Source organism: Ictalurus furcatus, chromosome 11, assembly GCF_023375685.1.
Source record: "Ictalurus furcatus strain D&B chromosome 11, Billie_1.0, whole genome shotgun sequence".
Taxonomy (NCBI): domain Eukaryota; kingdom Metazoa; phylum Chordata; class Actinopteri; order Siluriformes; family Ictaluridae; genus Ictalurus; species Ictalurus furcatus.
The window spans coordinates 3595262-3609741 of record NC_071265.1 but is presented as its reverse complement, the minus strand read 5'-3'; the positions used below and the strand labels follow the sequence as shown (position 1 = coordinate 3609741).

The 14480-nt window shown below is 36.8% G+C and overlaps 1 protein-coding gene across 1 annotated transcript; it reads right to left on the bottom strand.

The window, feature by feature from the left end:
* Window positions 1-587: 587 nt before the first annotated feature.
* LOC128614845 (probable serine/threonine-protein kinase DDB_G0280133) lies at window positions 588-6267 on the bottom strand. Its single transcript, XM_053636480.1, has 14 exons — window positions 6165-6267; window positions 5517-5655; window positions 5283-5354; window positions 5082-5196; window positions 4904-4988; window positions 4693-4795; window positions 4468-4608; window positions 4224-4383; window positions 3514-3650; window positions 2252-2302; window positions 1591-1969; window positions 1316-1492; window positions 990-1099; window positions 588-735 (listed from the first exon to the last, which is right to left on the bottom strand). Exons 1-14 carry the CDS (start codon window positions 6203-6205, stop codon window positions 670-672), a joined length of 1776 nt encoding a protein of 591 aa, XP_053492455.1. The 5' UTR covers window positions 6206-6267; the 3' UTR covers window positions 588-669.
* Between the last annotated feature and the right edge of the window lie 8213 nt (window positions 6268-14480).

Sequence of the window (14480 nt, the reverse complement as noted above, 5' to 3'; positions counted from 1 at the left end):
AGATGGTTCAGAATGCAGCTGCAAGGCTGTTGACTAGGGCAAAGAAATATGATCGTGTCACCCCAATTTTAGCATCGCTCCATTGGCTCCCGGTCCATTTTAGGATTCAGTTTGAGATTCTGATGTTTGTTTTTAAAACTCTTAATGATGAAGCTCCTTCCTATCTCAAAGATCTTCTTACACCACATTCATCGAACAGACTTCTAAGATCTTCTGATAGGTTTCTTTTGCATGACCCTTATTCCCGGTTAAAAACAAAGGGGGATAGAGCTTTTTTAGTTGCTGCCCCTCGTTTATGGAATCAATTGCCACTGGACATCCGCCTTGCACCTTCTATTACCACTTTTAAAAAGAGACTTAAAACATATCTCTTCTCCCAGGCGTTTTAATCTAATTTTTACTATTGTCTATTTTTATTTGGTTTTATTCTGTTTTCTATTTTTACTTTCCTTACTCTGTTCAGCACTTTGGTCAGCTTTGCTGTGTGAAACGTGCTATATAAATAAAATTTACTTCCTTCCTTCCTTTCTTAATTTGTTTGTCTTTATATTCCATTTATAAGCCATTTATAAGCATGTCAATGTTTAAATTCAAAACAACAATTTTGTTCAAACTTATTAATGATGTAAAATTTATTAAAGTTATTGTTGTTGTTTTTTTTATATAGATCTATTCTATGTAACTGTACAAAAATTGTAATAGCGGTGTTATCAGACCTCCAAGGACAGGAAAGCTCTGTAAATTAAAAAGAAAAGAATTCAGTTAGACATTAAAATAGACATTACACTAGGATAGAAAATAATGAGTATTTTCTTATTTGATATTTTTCCTTTCATGTAATTGAGTGTTCTTGGTATAATTTACATAATCTTACATTACATTCTCTTTTACAGGGCTTAATGTTGATTGAGTACAACCCATGTAATCTAGACTATTATATTATATCTTAACTGATTTGAATTAGGTTTATTCTGTTCTTGCCAGCTCACCTCGAAATTGCTCTGTCCTGCTGTAAACCACCTGTGCTTAACGATTTCCCTGAAATTTGGCCGAGAATTAGGGTCTTGCTGCAGGCACCATGATATCAGCTCGCAGCAATCTGTGTATTCGGTGATGAGATAGAAGAGGACAGAGAGATAAAAAATTGTCATCATCTAAAATTTCTGCTTGCAACTTTCTCTTTTCCCTCAACTGCAATATTTTTTACAGAAAAAAATGTTATTTAACAAAGTTAGTTATGTTTAAAGCCATTATGCTATGCAAGATTTAGGTTTTATTATACAGGTCTAAATGTGATGCTTCTGCATTTTCTCACCTCCAGACACACCAGGAGTGAAGTGTAGGCATCCTTTAGTAATCTCATCAGCTGACTGAAAGGGTAGGTCTCCATGCATTAGCTCATAAAGGATTATGCCCAGAGTCCAGACAGTAGCAGGTTGAGGAAAGTGCTCTCTATGTTGTAACCACTCAGGAGGGAAGTAGTTCATACTGCCTGAGTGTACAAGAACGAGCAACAACCATCAGCACCATCACAAACCTGGTTCTCCACTGCATTCTCTTACGTTCTATCCCATAGTATTATGGACTTACCTGGGCATTCCCTGCAAGGGGTGTCCTTAAGCAAAAAGCCACTGCCGAAATCTATCAACTTAATTTGTAGCGTCTCGGTGTTGATGAGGACATTCGCAGTCTTGATGTCAGTATGATAAACTCCACAGTCATAGCAGTGAAGAGCAGCCTTAACCAACTGTAGCATGATGTCTCGAGCCAGGGGTTCAGACAGTTTACCATTGTGAAGAGTATCACAGAATTGTTGGAGGTCCATGCAGGGACTGGGTCGCTCCAGGATCAAGACAAAGAAATCGGGTATCTCAAACCATTCCAGCAGCACCAGCACATTCGGATTGGGAATCGGCTTGGACAATATCTGCATCAATAACACCTCTGTAGGGAGCGATGTGTTGTCGGGCTAAAATTAGAACAGACATAGTTAGCATGAGTTCGGAGTAAATACATTGAATCTATAAATAGCCGAGATAGAAAGGCTTCAGCAATCTTTCATTTACATATATATATTCTAAATTATAGCTTATAAAATGTGAATTTGGAAAATGATTGGGAGAAGAATTGCTGTGGTCTAAATGAGCAGGTTTGAGCAAATGGACACACAATTGTAGTTAATATCTGGTCTATAACGTGGTTGTTATTTGCACTGTATTGATTCTCTGAATCGCAGACTTAAAATACTTACAGTGGTCATCATTCCATGGTACTCATCTCTGATGATAAATTTAACAGCAACCTGTTGACAGATACAAAAAAAAATGATAAGTTCTAAAAAAACGATCATTTTGCTAGATTGTATTATTAATACAATCCTACACTCACTATATTAACAGTCAGCAAACTGAGGCTTTAAGGAAACTTTCCTTTTTCAGTCCAGTCCTGCATTAAAAACTGGCATGCAAAAAAAAAAAACATTCATTAATCAAACAATAATACAGTTGCAATCAAAATGATTCAACCCCATTGCAAATCAGGTTTGTTGTTGAAATGTACAGACTTCCAGCTGTTTGCGATGAACAAATCAAACAAAAGCAGTTGAAATAGTTCAAAGCAATGGCCTCCAGTTCAGTAATATTCTTGGGTTTTTCATGCTGCAACCATCTTCTTCAAATCCCACCGGAGATTTTCCATGGAGTTCATGTTAGATGACTGTGATGGCCCTGAAGAATTTTCCAGGACTTCTTCTGCAACCAAACCTTGGTGGAATTTAAGGTATTCAACCTTCTAGTGACTGCAGTCGGGGGTTGAATCATTTTGATCACAACTGTACATAAATCCCATCAGGTAATTCACATCTGTCACGTCTTGTGACGGAGAGGAAGATAAGGCGGATGCCATCGCAGTTCGAAGGAGAGTTTTATTTAAAGAAAGACAGGCAGACAAATCCGCGTAATCCAAAACGTAATCCAAAACATGCAAGGTCAGACGATCGGCAAACAGGGATTAACTTGGGCAAGGCAGAGATCAAGGTCGTGGCACGGAAAACAGGGTCGATAAACAAAACATGAAACGTGGCATACAGCGAGGGACTGGTAGCGGAGAAACCAGTAAACTAAACTAATGAGCCTAAACATGAAACTGGCTATGGCTATGGCTATGGCTATGGCTATGGAACGCATTAAACACATCTACTCTGTTCTAGTCTAATATTCCGCATTGAGTGTTGCGAGGCATGCGGTATATATGCTGACATGATTACCCTCGCAACTGCTAACAGCTGAGGGTAATCCGGACACACGTGACATGACAACCAATGACAGGACGGGTAGGAAACATGACATAAACAATAACAAAAGCACATGTTGAAATCTCACTGCTGTCAACATTGGAAAAGCAGGTGCTCGCACATTCGCGCTTAGAGCATGCTGCTTCAAGGGGGAATCATGACAACATCCCAGACTTAATTATGATTAATGGTAATTAACTGTATATGTGCAGACATATTACCTCGGTGTTATCTGCTTTGCGAACTCCTGCATACACAGCACCGCCGCCTCCTTCCCCCAGTAGCTCTCCTATATAGTACCGTGAAATAACCTCCTCTGTTAAAAAAGCCTTGTGCTCTTGTGCTCTATCGGAGTAACCTGTAATGAATGAGATGTGTTTTGTTAATAACAATTATAATACAGTGACCTTATTATTATTAATATTATTGTTATTATGATTATTATGTAAGTAGATTTAATATACATTAATACTATGCAATGTTCCAGTTCAATCCAAAGTCATCTTTGCAGCTACCTACAGTAAGCTCTGATCTAAGCTTTACTTACTCAAAGACTAACATAGGCTGCATGTAAATATGGATTTTAATAGCAAGCTTTTAACTCACTATTAAATATATTTTTGTACAGTAAATCAGGCTTATTAGATGTTTATGTGCATCTGGACCATTTAAAATAAATAAATAAATAAATAAATAAATAAAGAATCTACAGACCTCTGCTGACAAAGCTATATTCTTTATCTGATAAAACTAGATTTCAGTATATTTTTGTGCTTACATAGTTGTGCTCTTGAATGTACCATGCCGAGCACCCCCCAAAACACACACCATGTCTCTCTGTCCCTTTCTTGCTTCCTCAATCTCCACACAATTCATTTTTACTGGCTTATGAGTTAACTAGTTTTTGTGCAAATGGTGTGTTCTGACTTACCCTCTTCGGCAGCGGGCACTTCAAGAGAAGGTGGCGTCTCAGTGCGCTGTTCTTGATCAATATAAGAATCTGAAAGATCTGCTTCTTCTTCGTGCAGCAGCTGAATATTTAGCAACCATTCAGGTTCTTCTCCCTTCCCGTCATGCAATTTCTTAGACCGCTAGAAAGGAAAATTGCCGATGAAAACAATCCTTTGCATGTAAAACCTGCTGATCATTTCACGAATACGAATCATCTTACTTACGCTTATAATTAGGTCCAACGAGGTGTTTGCGATGCTGTCTGGGAAGGGGGTGACTACTTTAGCAATGGTCTCGCAGTAATCGAGGGCTTGAGCAGAAAGTCCAGACTCGAATAGCTTGCTGGCGTCAAGGAACTTCAACTCCTAAGACACATAGAGGCGTTCATTTTGGGTGCAGTGATTCCACAGTAAATATGACATGAAAAAGTGAAAAAGTGGAAACCCAACCTGGAGGTCTGACTCTGTGAACCGTGAGTTCAGGCCCATCACGTATTCATAAACCTCTGTTCGCTCGATGGCTTCAGTCAAGGCTGATAATCTGTCTGGAAAGCTGATGCAAAGAGAATAATGTCAGTAGCAAGTAAGGAAAAAAATAATCACATGCATGCATATATGCGTGGGATTATTTACTAACCCTAAACCTAACCCTAACCCATACCTCTCGCATCCAATCAGATCAAAGCCGGATTCCTTACGTGCCACCAAATAGCAGAGATGCGCTGCATAAGTCAGTCCTTTGGAGGCTGTAGATGAAAGATAAAACACACACGTGAGGTGATAAAGTTAACCAACTGTTAATTCCAGAAAAATAGTGTTACTCTGGAGCTTATCCATACCAAGATCATCTCCCATGTCAATCACAGCTTTCCTGTGCTCATCGTCTGGCACAGCAGCACATAAAAGTCTTGCCAGAGGAAGGCACCAGTCCTCCTGATTCTGAAAACCTCTGAGCTGTAGCAGAAATCACGACGTTATTGACGAAAAATCAACGAATCGTAATTCACAACATGGTGGTGGTGATGTGTTGATATACTAACCTTAGATGCCGTTTTCTTTAAAAATCTGTAGCCCGTGAAGAGGACTATAGCCACTTCTGACATCGTTGCGTTCTGTAAAAAGAAATATCTTCAACTTGCTTGTTAACCCTGAGTATATTTATACATTCATGCACTTAGTGCTTAATTCATAGAACATTTGCTCGGGATACTTTTAGTGTTAAACATTGCTGCTTGAACTATCACTTGCAGCACGTAAGGAGTTCTAACACTTACTCCATCGTGTTTACAGAACAAGTCCATAATGTTCCAGAAGAAATAGGATTCCCTTTGGTTAGGTTCATCAACATGGAGCAGACACTCCTGAGATTTCCTCTGGATAAACTGAATCAAGTCGTCCTTGTGCATCTTATTGCTGCAACAGATATTGGAACAGCACGTACACCTTGAGCACCTTGTGTGTGTGTGTGTGTGTGTGTGTGTGTGTGTGTGTGTGTGTTCCAACATCATGCATTCCTTTATCAAAGATATAAACGGACTAGGGTTTCTCAATAGCACTAATGCCGGCGTGGTCTTCAAAGTATTGTAAAACTATGGAAAATTTAAAATGATGTCTTTTTTTATGGTGTTATTTTTTTTATGGTTTGTGCCCGATGCTCCTTGGGAGAGGCTCCAGGTTCCCCACGACCCTGAAGGACAAGCGGTACAGAAGATGGACGGATGGATTCATTTCATTGACGGTTGTAGGAGATAGTTTCAGTACTTTTTGTTGTCTATAATCAAAATGTTATATTTCACCCAGTCATGTAGACCTTTCAGCCTTTAGTTTTAGCCTATATTGATCCAAATCTATATATTTATTTATAATAATCTCATCTGTTCATCAGAACCAGTCCAGTGTACAGGTATAGGGCCTTTACATACCTTTCAGTTTCTCTGCCATGATGATTCTCTGGGCAGATCATTCTCTGGCAAGATTCATGTAGTCTCTCGGCGAGTTTGAAGAACTATGAGATGGAATGGGTTTGAAGTAGAAAAAAGATTCAGAACATCGGACGTTTTTCGAATATGACGTCACACAGGCAGAACAGGACGCGTCGCCGCGCGCGCGCGTGGAGACGCATCCCTTTGCAGCTTCACTGCGTTTAGTTTACTGGCTTTGCGGAAGAAGCTCGTGCTTCAAAAATCTGGCGCAAAAAAAAGGTGAATGAATAAATAAAGCGCAGTCCATAATAAAGAATAAGACTCTCGCGAGTTCTACACCTTTTTTTTATTTATTTATTAATACATGAAGATGAACAACAGTTACATAAGCATGGCAAAGAAATGACTTACAATTACACCAAAAACAACAACAACAACAACAACAACAATATATAAATAGAGCATAAGACATCTTACAGCAGATCGACACGTCAGGGACACAGAAAGTACAGTTGTAAACAGACATTAACATGTTTACATTTGAAATGAAAAAGTTAGTTATGTTTAAAGATGAAAGCATCTCAGTACACGGACTTTCTTTAAGGATTTCGTCAAGATATTTAAGGAAACTTAAGGATCTTTTTTTATTCTTTATAAAATGAATAATAATAATAAAAAGAATGGAGTACCATTTGCATTATTAACATTAATAATTAACCAGATGTTTATTATTAGTATCGTTATAGTAAAAATTCGCGAGAGCTACACCTATCTGTACAGGGGTATCATTTCTACACCTATCTGTACAGGGGTATCATTTCTACACCCATCTGTACAGGGGCATCATTTCTACACCCATCTGTACAGGGGCATCATTTCTACACCTATCTGTACAGGGATATCATTTCTACACCTATCTGTACAGGGACATCATTTCCACACCCATCTGTACAGGGGTATCATTTCTACACCTATTTGTACAGGGACATCATTTCTGCACCTATCTGTACAGGGACATCATTTCTGCACCTATCTGTACAGGGACATCATTTCTACACCCATCTGTACAGGGGCATCATTTCTACACCTATCTGTACAGAGGTATCATTTCTACACCTATCTGTACATGGGGATAATTTTTTCATGATGAGGTCAGAAGGCTGATTGCTGTACATTTTAGCCGATCAAACATTGCACTTGGGGAAATGTACGGTGTCTCCTACACTGTAAAAATGTCCTTGTATTACGTTTAAATGCTGTTAAATACCAATAGTAAATAAATAAATAAATAAATAAATAAATAAATAATAAAAGGTTAGAAAAAATCCAAAGCACTGTAAATAGTAATAAAAACCAATCCTGTTATTTTTACTGTAACAATTTGTAAACAAATTTTGCTAAATAAAATACTGTCTACTTTCAATATCACCATGTATGTGTTAAACAAGCTTTTACTTTCAGTTTGACATGCCCAGCCCCAGACTGTTACCTATACACATTTTACTTGTAAATCAGTGGACTTTTCATGAAAAATTACCTTCAATAAATAATAATAATAATAATAATAATAATAATAATAAACAATGAACACAATAAAATATTGATATACAAAGCCGCTTTATCCCATCATCCCTAATTTCTCCATCTGGGGATTAATAAAGTATTATTTTATCTTATCTTATCATGGGCTGCAGCCCAGGACCCTGAACACTAGGGGGCCCCCGAGAGGATTCTCATTTGGTCCAGGTAATTATCCGTACATACACTGAAAACCCCAATAAGTTGACTGAACTCAATGGATTGAGTAAACTCGTTCCCTCATTGTTCTTGAGTAATGGGGTCTCCCAAAACTTGTATATTTAAGTTCACTTAATTTGGCACTCATGTAGACTGTACTTAAATTGTTAAGTTCACCAAACTTGGTGTTTATATAGCGTACTTAAATAATCAAGTTCATTTAACTTGGTGTCCATTTCAAGTGTACTTACACATTTAAGTGAACTCAACTTGAAAATTCAATTGAAATTAAAAATGAATTATAAATTAAATCTAATTGACTACATTTGTATTAATTTTACTGTTCAAGCTTTGTGCAAACATACCAAACTGAAATAAAACATACTAAACATCATAGTGAATGTCTTTATTGACCAATATTCACAATATTGATGAAAGTACAGTACACACACTATTGTAATGGAAATGGAATTTGTTCACAATCACACTGTACAGGTGGTAACAATGTCCCACATTAACTAGTGCTCTACAATGGTAGAACTCTGTGCACTTAAACCATTCAAACGTTATACTTTTTATCCTTTGTTAATGGATAATGGAGTAAATTGAGAAAAAAAAAATGGTCTCAAAATTATGTTAATAGGTACTGAGGATGTAAATGTAACAATGCTGAGTCAAAATCTGCAACAATGAGACCTAAACATTTTTCTTAAACAAAAAGCTGGTTTGCCAAAGACTGTACTTAAGGCTTGAGGGTGTTCTGCCCCATTGACATCAGTACACGCTGTATGAAATCAAACGTGTTTGCCAGTGATTTGGGGTAATTCAGGTCTAATGCATAAATAAGACCAAAGACAAGACACATTGCTTGTGGGAGGTCCTGCATATTGTCCATCACCACCTGGCCTTCAAGTGTTATCCCAATAGTGGAAGAGAATGCAAGGAGTTGGGGGGCTTGTGATTGGTGTCTTCAAATAAGATCCCCACTGGCACATCAAGGATACAGTTGCGACGATCAGACACCTAGTGAAGAAACGGGTATAAATAGAGTATTGTGATCATGCACCAAAGGTTGACCATCAATGCATGTTTATCAGAATGCTCACTAAATCTATCAAGAACACAAATCAATTGTATTGACGAAAAATATGAGATACATACTACCAAATTTAGTACCAAGCAAAATTATATTGACACGTATACATGTGAATTTATGCAAATATACATCCGTCCTGCAAAGCACTTGGTATACACTTTTAAAAAGGATGCAGTATAAATAAAGTTTATTAATTTGGACTTACACAAAAAAAAAAAATGGCCATGTTTCTATATTAAAGGAATAGTTCACCCCAAAATGAAAATGCACTCACCCTCAGGCCATCCAAAGTATAGATAAGTTTGTTTCTTCATGTGAACAGATTTGGGAAATTTTTACAGTACGTCACTTGCTTAGCAATGGATCCTCTGCAATAAATGAGTGACATCAGTCCAAACAGCTGATAAAAACATCACAACAATCCACAAGTAATCCACATGACTCCAGTCCATCAGCTAACGTCTTGTCAAGACATTTTAACTTCAAATTGTAAAATGTGAGGTTTGGATATGGATTTTGATGTGACAGAACAAGAGGGGATGGACTTTTTCTGCTGGAGAAAGCATTATTATGGTTATAGCATTATAATGGCAGGGGTTTAAAGTTAAAATGCCTTGTTGGATTTGTGTGGATTACTTGTGGATTATTGTGATTTTTTTTTATTAGCTGGTTGAACTCTCATTCTAGTGATGTAACGCTAAATCTTTCCAAATTTGTTCCCATGAAGAAACAAACTCCTCTATATTTTGGCTGGCCTGAGGTGGAGTACATGCCCAGCAAATTTTCATTGTTGTGTGAACTATTGCTTTAAAATCAACATGATTCTCTGACAAATGCTCAGACTACTGTGAGCACAGGTAAACAGGTTAAGAACAGATGCACATGACTTAAAGAAAGCAGAGTCATCGTGTCCAGGTATGACAGGTAGTCCTTCAAGCACAAGGGTTCGGAATTCAGTTGACTGGGCTGACTTTAAGGCTGAAAACATGAAACTCCATTAATGCCACAACCACTCACTATCAATATGTTTGCAGCATTTCTACGAGAATATGTGTAAATGCTGATTTAAATTAAGATGATCAAATCAAACATAGTAGATTACTGACATGAAAAAAAATAAGAAATACATTAAATGTTGACACCACCGTATTTCAAACGATAATGTTTGAGAAGTTCTCATCTTTTCTGAGTTAAAAATGCAATACTTACATTTCCACATGTTCTTGTCTTGTAATATAAAAACAATCGAAAATATTAAAGTTAACAAAGTCAAAGCTAAAACATAATAAAGAAAATTACAGTATAATTATAATTAAAGAACTTTATTCAAAATATGCCTAAACCAGCAAATAAAGGTTTCTAGCTTTAAAAAGTGACAAACATGCTGTAAGGTAGATCAACTAAATTTAGATATTAAATATAAAATACTAGGCCTATAGGTCTGAGCATTAGTTACCATGTTATGCCTCACAGAAATACTCGCTTAAACTATGATTAAGTTTATTAACTTATATGATTAAATATTTCAAATCACAAAAATAATGATTTGATATCTCAGTTATCATACCATCACAAATCCATCGTTAAAATTATTATTAATTAATGGCTATGTTAGCAAAGTTCGACCGGGAAATATTTGTAATTATGGCTGTGTTGTCCTTTATTATAAAATGTTCCATTCGGACTTTAACAAACATATGTCACTATTAAAAACTCCCTTCTTTAACTCACTGAAACCGGTCTCAGCAACAACCGACAGAGGAGACGAAGAGGACCGCCTTTTGTAATTATCTACCAATCAGTGCATTAGTTCACTTGTTGCCAGGCAGAACTCCTTGCATGGCCAATCACATCAAAGGAAGACAAGCGTGAGCTATTTTAATGAATCATGATTTTGAGTTCATAACAAGTCTTAAGTTTATGTAATTTTGTAGGTAAATAAGTTAAACTAACTTGTATTTTTGAGTTATGGGTCCAAAATGCAAAATGTTAAGTAATGTTTAGTCGAGATTACTTGATTGTTTAAGCAAACACAACATTAGGGTTTACAGTGTAGGATCCAGATCCACCATGACTCTGACCAGAACAAAGAGAATACTGAAGATGAATGAATGAATATACTTTAAATGATATATTATATGTTGGGACACCACATCGAAGAAATAAACTGATATATAAAAAGCTTCTTTTTTTTTCAGAACATGGTTGAATAATTTAGGTCCAAAATATAACAAGTGAACATCAAAAACGCAAAACTTGATTATAATGTGCTGTAGATTGTTTTCAGGAAATAGGACTTAGCGCTCCAGTCTCTCCTGTATTTATGTCTTATTAACTTCAAGTGAGAGAAAATAGAGAGGCTGGTGAGGGAGCGACTGTTTATAGCTACTATAATGTAAGTGATAATATTAACTACAGCATTAAATGCACATATAAACACAAAAAGTATAATGGGTTGTACTTTTGTTGTGGTATGAGAGCAATTAAACAAGAAATAATCAATGTGGGTGTGGTAAGAGTAACTCTGCATTCTATAGGATCACATGACATCTCCCCATCATTTATTTTCCTTTTCATTATTGATCTTTTAAATTTATTTACTGCTTATCTGATTTATCTTCATTTAAAACACAGCTCTGAGTCCACAGGTGGAGTGTTACAGCAGTGATCAATAGAGTTCAAGTGTTTATTGTGAGTTGGTCTGATGCTGCTGCTGCCATCTAGAGGATAATGTGAGACACACAGGAGGGAAGCACTACATCCATGTAAGAATAAAAATGTGACCAAAACTCAAGAGAAGGCTCGAATCACATTGTGTAACGTGCATGACCACTATAAGTGCTTTGGAGCAGCAATTGTTCAGGTCAGTACTGAAATAGTCCAGGTTCATGTCATGTTAAGAAGCCTGTAAGTGGGCGGAGCCAGGGGTAAGTAGACCATTGTCTGTGAGTACTGAAGTGTGGAAGGGTGTGTAGCCAAGGATCTAACAATTACAATGAAACCGTATCAGAATATGTTCTTATATCCCCCAGAAATATCCCTGAATCTGTCTAACTGCTTTTTGTTCTTAATGTGAAGGGAATAAGAACAGAATTACAACATTACAAAGTCCATGATCGCATAACATTTCCCATTTCAGCTGCTGCTGCTTTTGTTTCATTTGTCAAGTTTTTGGAAGTTTGTTATTTTGGCCAGGAGAAAGACCTGAAGCACAGAATTTCATAGTGTAGTTTTTTCTTCATAAAGAGATGCAGGCAGCCACAAAAGTGGAGTGATGGAGACAGAATTTATTCATTTATTCATTTGACCCCTTCAAGGTCTCATCATCCAAAACACCTGTAACCTTTGACTCTCTTTCTTACAAACCCTCTGTGGCTGGAAACTCAAAGTGACCTAAGTCTAGAAAATAGAACCTACCAAGTAACGCATAGCAACCACAGTCCATTATCGATGCAGTACTCAAAATGTAAAGGAGTAAACGTACAACACACAGGAAGCATTGAGTGGAGTTTAAAATACATAATATTCTACACTTCAATTTTTTAATAATTAAATGTTTAATAGTCAAAGTGAAAATAAGAAAGACAGAGAATAGTAATTATAATCATGAAATTACAAGAAAATAAGTAAATCAGTAAAAATCAGTGTGTGGCTAAGCTTACTCATCCCAAAGTTCTAAAAACATTAGGAGGCAAATGCATCATTACAGCATTAATATGGAAAATGATTATATAAAATGATTAAAAGTGATTAAAGTAGGGAATGATAAATGATGATTCATGATAAAAATAACAATAAATAATAATAAATGTTCACTGTTGATTGTTGAGCGTGGCTATTGAGCTGAAACTTCTAACTAACCTCTAACCCTGTGTCATGGAGGTTATGAAAATCATTACACATCAGAAATGTAACTTGAAGGAGGTGTGTGTAATTTTGTGAACAACTCAAATCCTGACTCTCAAAACAAACCCAGAAGCACAAACTTTCAGCATCAGTTAATCACAGAACACATGATATCTAACATATGAAATGGCATCTTTTATACACTTTATTTGACCACATTTCAGGATGAGGATGAAGGCTCTCAGCACTTCCATGTGCTGGTTTCCAAGCATATAGCAAATTTCTGAACAGCGATAAACTATTCATTTACATTATCTGATCTTGACAGGTTATTCCACAATTTAGTTTGAAACTAGAATAATTTTCAAATGAGAGGCCAGTCCAGTTTAATAGAGAATCTGGCAGCAACAATCTCATTGGTTAGAGGGCAATTTCTGACTCCAACTGTGTCCAACTGGTCGGTTTAACACTTCAGACTTTGGTAGACTGAATCTGATTGGTTGGTGTTGGGATTTAGACTTTGGTAGACTGAATCTGATTGGTTGGTGTTGGGGTTCAGACTTTGGTAGACTGAATCTGATTGGTTGGTCATTTGTCTTGACTGGAAATGAAGCACATTTGGATCATTTTCATAATCTCCATTTGTCTGAAATTATAATAATAAAAAAGAGAAGTTTAAGAAGTTGTAAAAATGTTTTGTCAAATTAATTAATGAAGTAAATGAGTTGTTTTAATGTTAATTTGTACTCACCTCTCTGTAAGTTTGTGTCATTGTTCCTGGACCTGCAGGAAGATGAGGAAAGAAAAAGAACAAGTGTTACTTTAATCTTTATAAGTACAGACACCACATGTATGACTGAAACACTTTTGACGTGAGTTTGATGTGTTATTGATTATATGACTATAACACTAACTGGGAGGAGTTTTCTATGGTGGTGGTGTGTGTGTGTGTGTGTGTGTGTGTGTGTGTGCGTGCGTGCGTGCATACTTTGCGTCCTGCGTCTCTTATGTAGAATCACAATGAGGAATATGACTCCAGTCAGAAGCAGCGGCAGAATTACAGACACAGTGATGACAGTGAAAGCTGGAAATCCTGGAAGAGAAATACGAGATCAGTCAGACGATCACATTAAACTACACACTGATCATTCAGAAAAACCTGATCATCATAGTCACATCATAGTCATGTAGTTAGACTGTGGGCGTGAAGTGCAAGAAAGCAACCTCTTTCAAGAGAAGTTGGCATAGACAATAATGTTGGTAAAGATGTTAATGAATATTTTGTTGGTACTGATGCTGAAACAGGGACATGTGGATCTAAAGCACAGAAACATATAGATAGTTTGGATGATAAATGAGTCGTATGTAGATCCAGCATATGCCTGAAAGCAGTACAGGGCTCTTATGCATAAAAGTGTTGAGAGTAAAAATTTGGTGTTAAGTGACAAAATATTATAAGTAATGAGGACATTGAGAGGAACCAGACTCATAAGAGAACCCATCCACCTCTGGGTGTAGCCTGATAGTGGGATTCATTATGAGCATCCTGGTCTCTGTGAGTACAGCAGATGTTTTTCAGTAAGTCTACAGCTCGGGTTACTGTCTACATGAAGTTTTTACATGTTCTGTTCTGTGAT

Excerpts from the sequence above, each read along its gene's own strand:
- LOC128614845 (XM_053636480.1), bottom strand. The coding sequence starts at position 6,205 with ATGATCTGCCCAGAGAATCATCATGGCAGAGAAACTGAAAG. Across the intron at positions 4,384-4,467 it reads CGTTGGACCTAATTATAAGC|CGGTCTAAGAAATTGCATGA; the intron begins GTAAGTAAGATG and ends TTTCCTTTCTAG. Across the intron at positions 736-989 it reads CAGGACAGAGCAATTTCGAG|AGCTTTCCTGTCCTTGGAGG; the intron begins GTGAGCTGGCAA and ends TTTAATTTACAG.